A 16803-nucleotide genomic window follows, 5' to 3' on the forward strand; every position below is an offset into this window, starting at 1 on the left:
GAACAGCATCCAGTTGAGAAAAAGGGTGTAAAAACCCTGGTGGAGGACAAGGGAGCTGCAGGACAGACAAAAACCTGGGTTTTAATGAGAAAAATAAGCAGAAGGAAAAACTTATATGTTGGAATGCTTCTATCTGTCTTCCATGCAGTGTAAAACAACAGGCTGGCACACCTTTTCTATTCTCTTTCTTAGTCTGGGTTGAAGTCCCTGCTGGTGAAACTGCTGGTGGGGAATCAATGGCCTGTGTGATGTTGGCAGGCAGACTGCATCGATCATAACGGGCCCTGATTTTTGACCGAGAGGGCAATTAATTGTTGGAGCCTCTCGGTGAGCAATGGCAGAGATTGTCATGGTGGTGTCCTGGCTGTCCTCGTGATGTGAGGTGCAGAAGCTTTTGGGGATGGATGTGTGATGGTCAGGACATCTGACCCCTGGAGCCCTGTGCAAACTGCTGAGGACAGATAAAAGCCAAAGCACTTCAGCACAAAAGTTTTACCCAGTTTAGCCAGAAGATAACAGCACATTCACTCCTCGCAGCTCCGCTGTAATAAAAGACATCACCTCCCCTTACAAGCTGTGCCTCTCAATTAGCAGAGGCGGGTGAGAGTCTCTCCTAACTCAGCCGTAAAGCTCTCCTCCGCCACGGAGAGGCTTAGCACCAGGTCGTCTGGTGGTGTCTACAGAGCGATGCAGATTTAGTTCAGCTTCAGCATGTGCCAGCTGGGGCCCTGGCAGAACAAGCCCAATCTTTTCTTCTGTGTCCGCAGGGGCCGATGCCTGTATGGCACTCAAAAGGAAAAGGCGCTGAGCCCCGCTAGGGCTCAAAACCAGAAGGGTCTTGCTGCAGTTGTTAATTTGCAAGGGGAGGAAAAGGCGGGGAGCCATCAGAAGCTAAAAATAAACCCGTTCGATTTGTTCTCGAGAAAGTATCAAATGCCGGCATGATTTGATTTGAGCAGAAGAATTGAGCTTAATTGGGTTAGTTATTAAAATCTCCCGGTGCAAATAGGTTACTCTGGCAAAAGGGATATTGTTATGAAGCAACATCAAGAAAACGAAAAAATAAAATAAAATAAAATAAAATAAAAAATAAAATAAAAGGATTAAATGATTCTCTCCTGGCCTTGGAATTGCTCCTGCACTCACTGGCAAGAGAATGCCAGACAATCAGTGTACTTCTAAAGAGCATCTCTGATCCACAGCATCCCTCAGCGGCCCCCAGGGAGACTGCAGGGGTGCAAGCCAGAAAAGCTTCTAGAGGTCAGGGAAGGAGCAAGGGCAGGTCAGATGTGAGCTCCCTGTCTGCTTTTAGACATGCTTTTGCACGCTGGGGGTGTTAGAAGCTTCCCACCTCATGTCCCAAACCCTCCTGTGGGCAACAGTTCCCAGTGGAGAATATATGACCACGGCCAAACCACTGGGCCAGGAGTTTTGCATTCAGCTCCCTGCCCTACAACAGGCTCTGTAGGCGACCACGTGCTGGTCACAACTGGGTGGCTTCATCTTACTGTCCTACAGCTCCTCGCCAAATGTTTGGAAATAAAACTGCCACTTTTCTGCCCATTTTCTGCCTTATCCACTGAAGTCGTGAGCTGTTGGCACAGGGACTGTTTCTGCATATGTGCAGAGCACAGCAGGGATCCCGCTTGCCCTCTGGGATTTTATTATAATAGTGATTACTCAAAGGGGAATTTTAAAACAGGAAGAAACATCTGTTTTCAAGCAGCGAGCATAACTTGTTCATTATCAGCGTCTACTGGATGCACCAGGGAGGAATCTGTATTTGAAATGCAGCTGGGGCTGGAGACACACAGTCTTGGGGCTTGACTCCAGGAGCTGCGATATGTAGGCAGCTTGTTGGGTCCTCTCTGAGTTCTTCAAAGCAGCGGGACGTTCTGTGCCCATAATCTTGGGTTGGAGCCTTCCCCACATCCAGTTTGGAGCTCTGGCTAGTTCCAGAGCATCTGCAGGGTATGTCCATCCCCAGGGATTTGCTCCTGACACAGACCCTGAGGTGATCTATGCCATCACATCTACATGACCCTTATCAAAGGAGACCTTCAAGGTCATCTCCACCATTGGAAGCAGCATGACAACTCCAGGCCCCCATCTATTGCTTTATATAAAATGTATGTTTTCCCTGCAACTTTGGCACATCTCTGCTGGCATCACTGGACCTTGGCACGGGCAGCGCTTTCCTACATGGGAAGGGAGCTCAGCAGGCAGCTGCCCAGCTCCACGGCTGGTTGCCCTTGGCTTTGGCTTTGGCTTTGGCTTTGGCTTTGCAGCTGCCACTCCTGCCCAGACACAGGCATGCTCTCAGCTTTCTCTTTACTGGTAGATTTAAATGCACAGTAAATAAATATGTTACTGAAAACCATTAAATATAATTTTCCCTTTCTCAACCCTCAGGAGTGATAGATAGCTTCAGCACACTACTTGTGGTTCCCTTCATTTAACAGAACACCTCCTTCTGTGATGGATGCATTTTCTCAGGTCCCACAGACCCTGGAGCCAACTCACCTCTACTCAGAAAAGCATCCAAAAGCCTTCTCTTTCCAAAGGGCTTTCTCTGTAATGCCTCTAAACATATTTTGCATATTTCTGCAGTCCTCCTGGACTCTGCAGCACTGTTTGGAAAGGAGCTGCTAATGCAAATCCAGCCTGTTCATTCTTCCTGCATCCTTGGATAAAAGGGTAGCAGAGTGCCTGAATGAAGCCCACCCAAGGAATATATCCACTTTTTTTTCTTTTTTTTTTTTTTTTCTTTTTTTTTTTCTACTTGTTTATTTCCTTTGCACCTACTCCAACTTATTTATGCAGAGCATCTTTTGAACCACATCCAGCCCCAAACCTGTGTGGTGACCCCGATGGGTGGAAGGAATAGAGTTTGAAGCCTTGAGGTTCAGCCCCAAAAGCTGGACATCTCACCTTGAAATGAGAGAAGAAAACTTTAGTAGGGCGTAGCAAGAGCAGCTTTCCTCTGAGACAGGGCAGGCATGTAAGAGGACTTTCCTGGGTTGTTACAGGTGTATTAATGAGCTGATCCTCAGGCTGGTCAGAGCTTGCAGACAGGCAAAGCAATTCCCAGAGAGTTTAAAGTGGTTTTGACATTTTTCACCCCACAAAGATCTTCCCTCCAGGCCGTGCTCCTCTCTTTCCCCTTTTACACATCCCTCCTGAGGAAGAGGCTTTACTAATGGAGTTTTTCCTGCCTTGCAGAACCCCATGAGATCTGTGACGAGGAAAGCCTTGCCTCTGTGGTTTGGAAGGAGACGCCCGCTGGGGACGCCGCAGCTGTCCGGTGTCCTCGCAATGCCACCGGTAAGGAAGTCTGCATGCCTTGGCTGGGGAAATGGCCCACCTACAGTTCATCCTTCATCCTTTGCCTCCAAGATGAGGACAATGTGGATGTGGGAGGAGAGCATGATCAATGGGCTATCTGCCCTTTGCTCAAGGCTAAGTGAATTCTCTCTGGATTTCTGCAGCTCCTAACTATTTAAAAGCAACCCTTTGATCCATATTAGACACTCTGAGGTGGTTTCCCATCCAACCGCTGCCTAATCCTGGACCAGCTTCACTATCAAGGGCTGCTGTGGTATGGCTTGTACACCCAATTGCTACAGATAGCTCTGCAGAAGCAGGCTGGGCTTCACAAGTCCCCTAGTCTTGGCCATCCCCACTGACCATAGAAGAAGCTTGTATCTAAAAGCACAAAATCTGGAATGCATTGCCAAGCCACACTTAGCTGATTTCCACTCCCGTTTATGAACCAGAGTAACTCTCTCTGCTTATATTCAGGTGCTCTGGCCACGGTGGTGGGAAGGGGTAGTGCCTGGGCATCCTGGTGTTATCTGTTGTGGCTGCAGCCACACATTCCCCAGGGAGTGGAAAGCAGGGAAGAAGGCTCCAGGAGATGTTCTGGTGGTGGAGATTGACCCCTGATGCATGTTTCTCAATCCCAGGCAGGATCAGAAATAGGGCAGCAGTGTCCATAATGAACATAAAGGTTTTATTCTGTTTGAGTGAGGTTTTTGGATGGAAAAGACCCTGGACCTCTCCTATTCATGCACTCTTGGAGGGTCAGTCATTCCAAATGTTAGCCCAGAAGAAGGGCCATATCCATAGGACACTGAACCACTTATCAGTAGCAATGGGACTGTGAACCCAGCCATGCCTGGTCCTTGGACACTCTCCAATGGCAGTGTAATTGCTTGGGCAAGGCGATTCCTGTCCGCTGTCTCCTCGCCAGTACTCCTGTTCCTCTGCATCGCGAAGGCATGTGATTGCCACCGCACAACCCACTGCAAGCTGACGCTGAGGAAAGGCCTGGGGGAGGGCTGCGGGCAGCTTTCAGAGATTCTCAGCTGATGCAAAGATGGATGTTTTGGATATTTTTGCTCGTTGAGACTGTGTAGGCAGCAGAAGACAGTGTGGCTGGTTTAGCTGCAAGTACCAGACCGTGCCGCCTGGGGAGGCTCGTGGGACTTCCAGAAGCAGGGAGAAACTTGCTTTGATGGGCAAATTAAACTTTCTTTTACCTTGGCCAGCTGTGTCCCAGCTGTTAAGTTTTGTTTTCATTTGCGTCTCTTGTATTGGCCTACCCCTCAGTAAGAAATGAAGGAGAGGAATTGCACATAATGTTTCCCAAAATGCACAGAACCTCTCCCAAAATACACAGAACCTCTCCCCAAATGCACAAAACCTCTCCCAAAACACACATAACCTCTCCCCACCATTGCAGATGCCCCTGCTGCCCTTGGTGCTACCAGCATTGACCAGTTCTCCATGAAGGTGCTGGGCTTTTCATCCAACTGCTCCCACTCCCATGCTCTTTTCTTTCCTCTTCCAGGGCTGATCCTTCGAAGATGCACTTTAGATGAAGAAGGGATAGCTTACTGGGAGCCTCCAACCTATGTCAAGTGTGTTTCTATTGATTACAGGAACATACAGATGCTGGTAAGGCAGACAGACTTCAACACCTGATGAGTTTATGATCTCCCCAAATGTTTCTTATACTGTTAGAAGTACAAAGAAGAAGGAAAGCAACATTTCTACATGAAAGGGAGATACCAGCTCCTCTCTGATTTTGTGTTACTGCTTTTGTCTGCCTAGCTTGTGATATATGGGCTCTCCATTGACAAGGGATGGTTCCCCACTGGCTATTTTAATATCTAGCCTGACAGAGTCCAGGTCTTACCAGGTCTTCCATATCACATTATCCATAAGAATGACTGTGATTGTAACATTTTTAAATAAGCCACTTATTTTTCATTAGTTTTACAATTGTTACTGTGGTTAATTTTCCTGTTTCTGCTGGTCTTCCCATGGATTGCCTTAAAGTGGCATTGCCTTTATGAGAACCGTTCTTTTCTTTTCAGGAAGAGGTGCAGTCTGTCCCAAAATAGTTCCAGACTGGTTATAAGAAAACAAGGTTTTAGGGCAAAATAGCTGGCCTTAGGTTTGCAACAGAATAGTGTCTGTGTAGTAGCATAACTCTTCTGAACATATAAAAAACCTTTTCTTTGTGGGCATACCAAAAAATTACATTTTGCTCTTCTATCATTTTAAAAATATCACAGGCTTTCAGGTCAGCAGAGATTGTTAGGTTCATCTAATCTGTGCTCTGAATTACAAGGAAGGTCACAAAGCTTCCCCCAGCCATTCCTACAGTGAGCTCATTAACTGGGCTTTGACTGTCACTGACGTGTTTGTCATGTTTCCCTCTGCTCCTCAGACCAGGGAACATCTTTCCAAAGCTCAGCGTGGGCTGATGGTAGACGGGCTGTCAGAAGTGATCCAAAACCTTGTGGAAATCTCCCAGGATGGGACCAGCTACAGTGGGGACTTGCTGTCCACCATTGATGTACTCAGGAACATGACAGAGATCTTCCGTAGGGCTTATCACAGCCCAACTTCTGGGGATGTGCAGGTGAGCTGAGATGTGTATCCTCGCTGCCAAGGCTGGGTTGAGGGCTAAGGATTTGATTGCCTCCTTTTGAGCTGATTCAATGCTGCTGAAAAGCTGGAGTATTTTCCACGTGAGCAAAGTGTCTCTGCATGTTAACAAACCCTGCCTTTGAGGTTGGTTCTCCCCAGCTTACAGAGTCAGAACTTGAAAACCAAAGTCACTCTGAACTATTTCAACTCGATAGCACTTACTGGGGAGTCTAATTGATATGAGAGCACTCTTTGCAAGGGATTACAGCCTAATGACTACAGGTAAGATGATCCTGTGATATTGGGTAGCTGGATATTGATGAGGGAAAATGTCTCTGTGCTTCTCACCCTAGGATTTTACTTTCAGCATCTGCATGCAGAGTGGTTACAAGATATGCCCTTGGGATAGGTCATCACTACATGACTTGAAACATTAAACTGACCCAACAGGATCTGCAACGGGTGGTAAAACTAGAGGGGGAAAAAGAAAAAAATCAATGGTCCTGAAATATCTTGTCTCCTTCCTTCTCGCTGCATGCTGCATGGTCAAACAAAGGTACTACCATGCGTAGCACTCTCTTGATCCACCACTGCTTCTCTTTGCAAGCCACAGAGAAGAAATGACAATGATTCCCTATGCTGAAAAAAAAATATGAAATAGTAGGAAATGGGATGAGAAGTGATTTATACAAGGCAAGATCATCTGTTTTTAATCAGTTTCTGGCAGACATCTGTTTAATTTGCTCTTAAAAATCTTCAGTAATAGAGACATTTTCCCAGTCCAGTGCCTTAACAGGTATAGCAGTTAGAGTGAAGTCCTTGGGAAAAAGGCTTTTCTGCAACCTGAATTGCTGCTAACATCCCTGGGGGCAGAGGCCTGTGAAATGCCTCGGGAGCCTTTGGGAACAGGACCTTGGGAAGGCTCGTGGAGCACAGGTGATGCTCACATGTTCCTTGTGCACCTTCATGTCCTTCCTTGAGTGGGACACACGTGGCTAACAGCCTCCTTTGTCTTATTTTGTCTCCTTTCTCCAGAACTTCGTCCAGATCATCAGCAACCTTTTATCAGAGGAAAACCGAGAGAAATGGGAAGAAGCTCAGCTGGTATGAACCTTCAGCACACCCCGTGGAGCAAGTCAAGCCTTCAGCATAGGCTTAAGCCATGACAAGGGGAATTTCTAAGGGTCTACATGTCTTTTGTCCATGTTGCTTTGTGTGCAACATGAATCTGTTCCAGCCACAGACCACAAAATATCTCCATCCACTAGTGCTGTTCTTCTCTGATAATTTGTTGTGATGAAAGACACAAATAAACTGGATGTGGTCAGCCCTGATCAGCTTCAGAGTTGACCACCTCTGAAGGAGTTACTCCCAAACAGCTGATACATGTAACTGGTCTTTTGGGTGAGCTCAGTGCCAGGCTGAGTCATATTTATGGAGTAACTCAGGAAGCCACAGGATCTCAGCCCTAAGCCAGGGTCTCTGCATGAGTAACAGGAAAAAAAAATAACAATAATAAAGGAAAAATGGTGATGAATAGTAAATTTTGGATAGTTCTCAGAGATCAAGCTGTGTTTAGAGTTGATCACACCCTTGGCTTTTTATAATTCTCGTCTCCTCCTCTTGCCAAGATAAAGCACTGGGATTACATGGGTCTGAGTTTCTGGCTACAAAGATGCAGGACAGGCAGGATTTTCCTAGTTCAGAGCTATGCTGTGCTCACCTGAGCTTCTTGTTCTGTTCAGCGTAAGATGAGCTAGGGTTCATTTATATTTTTTTTGTTTCTCTCATCTCAAGGACTGGGATCCTGTTGAATAATTCTGTAGCTATACCCTTGTATACTTGGAGGAGAGGTTGACATGATTTGTTTTTCTATCCATGTCATACTTGCTCTTTGTCTCTTTTGTCCCATTTACACTCCTTGCTTCTCCCTGTCTTTTCCCTTTCCTATTCCCTTAACAAGCTCTTGGGCTTCTCAACGTCTTCATGTTGCTGCAGGTTATGGGGATTCAGAGTAAAATGGTTCTGCCTCAGACCAGCAGCAGCTCTGGTGAACGGACCAATGGTAATGCTCATTCCTTCCAAGTCCATTCCTCGTTATAGCACCTTGGAACAAAAACACCGGTTCACTTTGGTCACAGCCTAAAAAATAACCTGGCCAACGTGAATAACTTGGCCTTTGTGAGATCAGTCCTCTGGAAAGTACCCATAGGTGTGGATCAGAACATGGCAGCCCCTTTTTAACCACCTATCATTGCTGTGAAAGTCATCAGAGAGGTCTGGAAGTACTAAACAAACAAGAAAAAAAAATCATTTGACACAAAAAAAAATCAATATTCACCCCAACCAGGGAAGTCTTCTGGGAAGGAGCCTTCCCACCAGGGGCACAGTCATTGGTAGTCCAAAACTTGAGACAGGAGCTGAATGCTCAGCTGTGCTACAGTTCTTTCAACAACAAAACCTTCACCAGGAGCTGAGCAGCCTTGTGGACGTCTCCTTCTCTCCATTCTCCTGAGATCTGGTGTTTTCCCATTGCACTTGGATGGTGCGTTCTGGTTTCAGGAGCAGTAAGGGACCAAATGCACAATTTCAAGCCTCCAGGTGTGTGTACATATTTCAGAACAGTGCAGAGGAAACTGATGAGTTGTCATGACAACAGGGAAATCCTATTGATCCCCGTAAAAACAGCTGCAGCTTACTCCCGGTGGCAATTTGTTCCCATCGGCTTTCCCTGTATGATCTCTTTGCACCTATAGATGCTGCCAGCATTAGAGTGACCTGCATGAGCAGCAGGACAATGATGAAATCAACGTTAAGAAAATGTTTATGTGGCATTTCTTTTAGTGGAAATGATGATGACAGCCCAACACCGTGGCTTTAGGACAGAAGCTGCCCTCAGAAGTCTTCAGGCACTGGATATCAAGGAGGCTTCAGCAGTCTCTGTCTTTCTCACTTAAAGCTGATGGAGCAAACTCAGGCTTCGTGCTTCACAAGGTTAAACAGTCCTTTTGAAATGAAGGTTTTGGCTCCCAACTTGCTCATTAAAAATAAACCCTACTTCATTACAGTCTCACATTCCAGTGTCCTGCAAACTCCCAGGCAGAGGTGTTGTTCAAGGGGAAAAAAAATAATAAATACATAAATACATAAAATAAATAAAAAACTTCAGATAGAGAAGGGCCCTTTTTTTGGGAAGGTTAGCCATACAATATGGTCATATCGTATATGACAGAAGCCTGATAGATAATGGCCAGTGTAGCTTGGGGTTACTTTGACTTTGTGATTTCAGTCCGTAACAGAATATAAACATATCCAGTTAAAATTAGTGTCCTCACTTGCTGCTCCTTATGCGCACACCTGCTGTATTGGCAGGACTGTTTGATCTGATCCTGATAGAGTTTTATTCTCACTGAGCTTCCTTTGGCTGGCCAGACAGAGGGACACGCGTGGCCACCCCTGTGCTCCTTCTCCATCTCTCGCCAGCTCAGCCTTCCTTCTGCCTCCATCCTATCCTGCTGTCCTCAGCTGCCCCTTCCACTCTGATCAGCCACCTTGGGAGGTCTGAATTACAGTGAGGATCCACAAGCATGAAAATCGATGGAAGAGAGGCAATGTAAGGAGCTTTTCTTTGACCTCCCGTGGTGGTTGCTCAGCCCAGTAGGCAATTGTGCCTCGAGGAAGGCAGGCAGTCAGCAGAGCTCATTGCAGGTGGATTATCTTTTATGAAATCAGCCACTGCTTAACCGGTTATTGTTTAACAGCTTTATGTATGCCTGGAAAAGAAGAGCTATTGCCAATGACCTTGTCATGTGGGGAACACCAGGAAAGGAAAGAAAAAAGAGACCAAAGATCCAACGCAGCTGGGCAAGAAGCAACTTGGTTTTCTGGAGAGTGAGGTGCTGCCAACAGAATGGGAATGCATGAAAATGGACCACAGTGCTTTTCTGCAGAGAAAAAGTGATCCGGTGCCTGGAATTTGACATTAGGCCCTGGAAGTCCTTGTTAAGCACGTGCTTGTTGGACCATTTTTGTTGGGATATGGTCTGCCTTTCTGGTGGTTTCTGACTCAGGTCAACAACTGGCTGAAATGTGTCAGAGATGTGGTTTGGTGGACTGTATTAAATATACAAACTACCCCCCCATCACTTTTCTACCTCTTCCCCTGCTCATTGGAAGGTAGCAGTTTAAGGCTGCAGGTGCCTCTGGTGTTGGGTTTAACCAGTCATTCAAAGACTTTTCTTCCAGTGTTTTCATGTCTTTGTCACTAAACACAGCCTGATTCATCTCAGGAAGAAGGTTTAGGGGCTGGATTCCTGCCTTTGAGAATGATCTTCCCTCCCTCCAGGAGAATTTAACTCTGGATATCTTTAAAGTGCCCCAGGTCACCCTGATCTTTGACCTAGAGGAAGGCTCAGACTGAAGAACAGCAATTGGAAATCCAACAGAGATCAAGAGAAAAAGCCAACAAATATCTCCCCATTCTCACCACCTTTCTGTACACCTCTTTACTAGTGTGTCTCACCAAACTGAGACATCCAAAGGTCCCTGAGATGCTCCAGGTGGTAGGGAAAGCAGTGAACCTCCCTTCAGTTCTGTTCCCTGCTTCTCCCTGGAGATCCTATTGTGCTGCTTTTTTTCTCCACATGTAAGAAAAGTTCTCCCAGACATCCCCCTGACAACAAGCCTAAAAGCCAGCCTACTAGAAACCTGCCCTTTGTGCATGCCAACAGTGTAGGCTGGAACTTTTGGGTGATAAAAAAAAATAAAAATAGCTATCCTGGAAGGGGCAAGGTTTAGTGGGCTCCCTCTCAGTAGGTTATTTATATGCAACCTTCTTCTGACTCTACATGTCTGTGGCTTCCTGAAGCCAAAACATGTTTCTCAGACCAAACATTGCAGTACCTGAGGATAAGGGAGGTCTAAGGCTTGATAGAGGCTCTCAGAATTTGACTTAGGGCAGATATTCAACACTGACCGCTCTTCACTTTCCGATGAGATGTCTCTGGAAGGGCAAATTGTCTCTGGTAGTAGAGATAATCCTGAGGAAGAAGATGATGATACCGTAGATTACCTGCTCCAGACAACCTCTGATATTTCTCTTTGCTTTGCTTTGAGATATTGCCCTCCACACTCAGTTTCATCAATTACTCTTTCCTATCTTTTTATTTATTCTAGGCTTCCTTAGCATTTCTCAGCCCTCATTCTCCAAAGCTCCATAATATTCCCTTATATCCAGTGTCTGTTCCACTACCAGTATGAGGACAAAAATCTTTGCCTTCAGATAAACTCATGCTGGGCTTTTTGTTATCCATGCTACCAGGTATTCTCCTTCTCTCTGCAGATAGGGCCAAATGCCAAGGAGCTGTTCAGGCTGGTGGAGGATTTCATTGATGTCATCGGATTCCGCATGAAAGATTTCCGGGACTCCTACCAAGTGACCGACAACCTGGGTGAGCTGATTTGCACTCCCTGTGTTGAGTGTAGACCCCAGGAAGCTGTAATTGCAGGGCAATATGTATAACCTGAAAGGTGGGGAGGGAAGGAAGGGAGCCAGTGGGTGGTGGAACATCAAATAGTCTGGGGAAGAATGTGGATGGACAGAACTATGGGGTGGCTTTTCGCCAAATAAGCTAGGGCTTCAACCTGAAGAAGGTCATGGAGAGATTTGAGAGATAGCTATAGAACTGTGAATGGAGAACAGATGACAAACTGGGAAGAATTAAGCTGCTTCCTTTTATTTTTTAATACAAGAGCCACACAGCAGCCAATGAAGTGATCAGGCAGCAGGCGAACAGCAGGCAGCGTTTGATTTATGCTGTAAGCACAACCGCAGCATGGAGCTTGGGGCTGGAGGATGCTGCAAGAAGCCAAAAAGTACAGATGGGTTCGTGATGGGATTAGGAAAATGCACAAAGGAGAGGTCCACCGGTGGCTGTTAAAGTTGATGGTCTGGATGCAACCCCTAGCTGAGGAAGTCTGCTGACTGCTGGGAGGACACGTCCAGAGAAGTCTTGGTTTTCTTTCTTGTACTTCTCAAAGCAAATACTACTGTCCACTCCTGGAGATGTGGTGTAGGAGCAGAAAGACCTCTCTTTTGCCAGGTTTAGTGCAAACGTCCTTCACTGAGCAGAAGCATGAGACTTAACAATTCATGTCTCCCTCCTTCATGCATAAAGAAGATTGCTTTCTTCCTGGAGCTACTGAGGTCCACCCTCATGGTTCTGCTACCTGATTTCCCACTGTTTCCTCCAGCATTTTTTTCAGCATGTGTGAATTTATTAAGGCTGGTCTTGCTAACTGAATTTATCTGTTCCTTCCCTCTAGTCCTTGGCATTCACAAGCTGCCCGCTAATGCAGCAACTGACATCACCTTCCCCATGAAAGGCTGGAGGGGCATGGTGGACTGGGCCAAGAACTCGGAGGACAAGGTCACTGTCTCCAAGAGCATCCTGTCTTCGGGGCTGGCAGGTAGGCAGAGCAGTCAAAGCACTCCAGGAGAAAATGTCTTCTTCATTTTCTAAGAGAGGTTCCTTCCATTTGGCTGGTCTCCAAGCTCTCCTCCCAGCTGAGCTTGCTCACAAAAGCTCATCGTATCATTTCTGAGTGCAAATAAAGCTTTCAAATGTGGTTAGACTGAAGGTCAAGTGTGAACGCCTTGCCCAAGTTCAGGAGCAGGCTCAGTGCATGGGTATGGATGTTTGTCTTCTCCTAAATCAGCAACATGTTTGAAACAGAGCAGGAGTCAGCACAAAAAAAAAAAAAAAAAAAAAAATCAGGGCAATGCTATCTTGATGATTGCTTCTTACAAGGCTTCTGAACCTGCAAAGAAGTGAAAAGAAAACTTGTGTCTGCACAGGGTTGCTCATTTCTTGGTGCATATGGGTTCTGAGCTCCATCCACAATCATCTGCAGGGCATGTTGAAATGAGTCTCTCAGGCCTCCTTGAATATGCTGGCTTTCTAATATGGGAAAGCACAAGTCGTTGTCTCTGTTGGTACCTTATAGGTACAGTTAATGAGCACGGAAAGGCAGATGTAATAGGGGAACAGCCATGTAAGCAAACAGTGCTGTAAGTGTCCTCCAAGACTGGATCTGGTCCTGGAAGAGCCATCTAAGGATGAGCAGCTGAGGCTTACAAACCTCCAGCTCTATCACAGCCAAGATCCTATGACATCTTGGGATGGTGCTGGGATATCCCAGACTGCGAGATGTGGGGTTTTGCTTGCTCACAGTCTTATAGGAACACACATTTCTTCAGTAAATCTCCTACTGCATTCAATTAGCACCAAGGGGAAAACTATCTCCAAAGTCTGCAGGATCCTTGTGTTTGCACAGGGATTCACAGGAAAGGCCAAAAGACTGTCAGCTTTCCTGGAGAAGCAATGCTTATGTGATTGCTCTGAAAGCCCGTCAGTCTTCCTTGTCTTCCACTCACCTCATTTGAGCCCAATTTTGCAAAAAAAAAAAAAGAAACATCCAGAGTCATTTCTGCCCTGTGCTGAGGGAGTGGGTGCTTTCTAGGCTCAGCCTAAGTATGAGACACCAGAGAAGCTCCACAGCAGGCTGCTTCCCTGGCTTTCCTCATCTCCAAGTGATTTATTTCTCCCCCTACAACTCAGCCTTGAGGTTGTCCCTGCTGCCTGCTCTTTGCCCAGCAAAGCTCTCGCTGTTTTTATCTGGGCTGTGCAGGATGCAGGAGGAGGCCGAGCGGCGTGCCCGGAGGTCACGCAGAGCATCCAGGCTCCTTTGGGACCACGGTCCCTGCAGCCTCCCAAGGCATCACACGAGTGATGGGGTCAGGCCAGGCACTGCAGGGCATCTCCCCTCCTGGGCTGCCCTTGTCGGCCCGCGTGCAGCTCTTCTCTGACAGCTCAGTGGCTGAGGACAAGGCTGAATGCCTCTGGGTGGCTGCGAGAGACCTTCTCACCCTACACATGTTGCCCACTGTAGTACTGTCAGAGGGATTAGTGGGATTTCTGGAGGGGAAGACACCAGGATTAAATTAAACGTCAGGATTAATAAGCCTTGCCTGCAGGCAAGCAACGTCACCCCAAAGGTGCTCGTTCCTCCCTTCTGTCCCATGGAGACCTGATGTGGTTATAGCAGCACCTGCATCCCACCACAGTGATGCTGGCAATGGCTGTGCCATGGCAGAAACCCCCATGAGAGGTCCTGTCCTGCACCTGGCTGACGCCTTCTGGGGCACACATTTCTCTCTGTCATGGGGCAAGGGGAGAAGGAAGCACAGATCTGGATCCAGCCCCTTCTCTGCCATGCCCCATGTGCTGTCCTGGTGGGTTCTGGGGGGCAAAAAGGGCTCAGCTGGGGGGACAGACGACATCCCGATTGTCTCAGTGCTCTTTTCTTCTTCCCTTTCCTCTGGTGTCTTGCAGAGGCAGACGACTCTTCTGTCTTCGTGGTGGGGACCGTGCTGTACCGGAATGTGGGCAACATCCTCTCGCTCCAGAGGTAAGAGCTTGTGAGACCACACCTAGTGCTGGTGCTGGGTCCAGTATAAGAGCCCTGGGCACACTGGGGAGAGCCCTGGGCATACTGGGGAGAGCCCATAGCAGGGCCATTAAGGTTCTGGAGGGCCTGGAGCCCCCCTGTTATTAGGAGAGGCTGCGAGAGCTGGGGCTGCTCAGCCTGGAGAAAAGGAGGCTCCAGGGGAGCTCCCCCACATCCCTGCAGCCCTACAGGGAGATGTGGAAAGGATGGATCCAGGCTCTTGTCTGTGGTGTCCAGCAACAGGACAAGAGGCAAGGGGCACCAAAGATCTGCCGCCCCTGGTCTTCCAGGAAAATACCAAAGGTGCAATGTGGCAGGTCTTGGCTCAGTCATGCAAATGTTTTGCCCCCCACAAACCAATATTCAGTGGGACCATGCTCATCTATATTAGATTTGCTTGCTGCAGGGGCAGGAAGGCTTTGTCCTGTCCATGCAGCCCTGGCAGAAGTGGAAGCAAGGTGCTGGTGCTTCTGCACCCCTGCCTGCTAGCTTCCTGCTCTCCACCACCCCTGTCCAAGGGGTTCCCCATCCCCAGGGATTTGGGGAGCTTAAGACATAGGGACACGGGTGACCAGCCACCAACTGGGGAGCTGCCAACCCCAGCGAGCCCTTCAGGAGCATCTCAGCAGAAGACAGGCTCTGGGAGAGGCGAGCAGTGGAGCAGCACGCTTGGCCGCACATGTCTACCACGTTCCCAGCCACTGCAACACGCCTCAGGCACCCAAGCTTTTGTGTTCAGCACTCCCTTCCTTTTTCTTTTCCCTTTCTCATGCTATTTCACTCTTTTCTTTATTTATTTTTTTTTTCTGAGGCTGGGACCGAGGCAGTAAATTCAGCATCCTAAGGCACCTTCTAAATCTGTTCTGCACTGATTAGTGTGAGCCCATTTACCATAAACACCAGGGCATCTCTTCTCACTGATAATCATTTAAATACCTACAGATTTAGCACTGGCAATGGCAAAAGAGCTCCAAGTGAGTGCAGAGGGGAATTAACAAGCCAGCCAACTGTATTCTGTAATATCTTCCATTACGGCGCTGGGAATTAGATCAGAAGGGCAATAAACATCATTGGCTCAAATGATCCAGCGGTATTTCAGTGTTTTCTGGCCAAGCAGTGAATGAGCTCTGAAAACTAGCAGCTGCAGCACCGCCGCCGCTGAGCAACGTTCCCGTGGGAGAACTGATTTAAGACATTCCTTAATTAAAGGACTGTCCCTCTTTAAAAAATCCAGAGCCCTGAATCACCTGTGGCTATATGAGGCCAAAAAAAAAAAAAAAAAAAAAAAGAGGTAATAGGAGCAGCAGCAGAGAAGTACCTCTTAATTCACCGCCGTGCAAATGGACACAGCAAGAAAAAAGGAGAATGTCTTTAAATAACCATGCAGCCATGTAGTACCTGCCTACAGGGTAAAAATATTTCTGATCACAAAGGAGAGCAGCTATTCCTGGGTACACATGAGCATTAAGGACCCTCATCCTGGGTTTGACCACATCGACTCAATGCAGAGTTATTTTCCCTTAAGGAAAAAAAAATGTAGATTTAATTCAGCAAACTGCACCAGCTGAGCTCTTCCTAATTGTCCCAATTTACCTCCCCCAAGCAGCAATCCCTTATCTCAGCCATACATTTCCCTGTCCCCTCAGATCCAGATAGCCCTGAGCAGAACCAGTAGCTTTGTGCTCAGAGCATGCATTTTTCAGGTGCAGATGTGTTTCTGGGATGATGCTTGGGAATAACTTCTGGTTGGGCTGGGATGACTTCATTCTGCATGAGAGCATATCCTGTGTGCTAGCGAGTTACCACACTGAAAATCTTTCTGCTTTTATTTGCAACACCTATCTTTGTGTGGTCTGCAGCCTTTAAAAGGATGTTTCCATGCCACATTGGTTGTTCACACAAACACTGGAGAGTGCTGAACCAAGACCTGACCCTTCCAGACCCAGCTACTAATGAAGCTATGCATGGATGTTTGCCTTTCAGCAGCTCTAGTTTTTTGGCTTTTCTACAGCTGCCTATATTTTAAAGCTTGCAGCTGACATTTACTCCCATTGACTTCCCCCTTTACTCATCCTTTGTAGGCTGTTTTTTGTGCTTCGTTGCTTCTTCTTTTTGATTTTAATGATTTATTTTTTTTTTCTTTAACTTTCTAAAATAGTGTTGTTCCCTCTGCTGTTGGTCTGCAATAATGTCTTTCTGAACATCCACTTGCACAACCTTGGATGATTCCAAGTTTGTTTTATTTTGGATGTTGGTGTTCTTTTTATATTTCTTTTTATTAAATTTTATTTTTATTCTTATTTTAAACCCACCTGCCCTTAAGCAAGTACAATACTTTTTTAGGAAATCCTTTTG

General features: G+C 46.9%; 1 protein-coding gene across 9 annotated transcripts in view; it reads left to right on the forward strand.

Annotated features, from left to right (window-relative positions):
* Positions 1-16803, forward strand: part of ADGRB1 (adhesion G protein-coupled receptor B1) — a 256252-nt gene that overhangs the window by 131468 nt on the left and 107981 nt on the right. For all 9 annotated transcript variants that reach the window (XM_032182289.1, XM_032182293.1, XM_032182292.1 and 6 more), the window contains 7 exons: positions 3223-3324; positions 4853-4959; positions 5738-5932; positions 6976-7044; positions 11282-11390; positions 12265-12408; positions 14334-14409. In XM_032182289.1, the coding sequence (XP_032038180.1) occupies positions 3223-3324; positions 4853-4959; positions 5738-5932; positions 6976-7044; positions 11282-11390; positions 12265-12408; positions 14334-14409 (802 nt within the window). The remainder of the gene's footprint in view (positions 1-3222; positions 3325-4852; positions 4960-5737; positions 5933-6975; positions 7045-11281; positions 11391-12264; positions 12409-14333; positions 14410-16803) is intronic.

Source organism: Aythya fuligula, chromosome 2 (genome assembly GCF_009819795.1).
Source record: "Aythya fuligula isolate bAytFul2 chromosome 2, bAytFul2.pri, whole genome shotgun sequence".
Lineage (NCBI taxonomy): Eukaryota > Metazoa > Chordata > Aves > Anseriformes > Anatidae > Aythya > Aythya fuligula.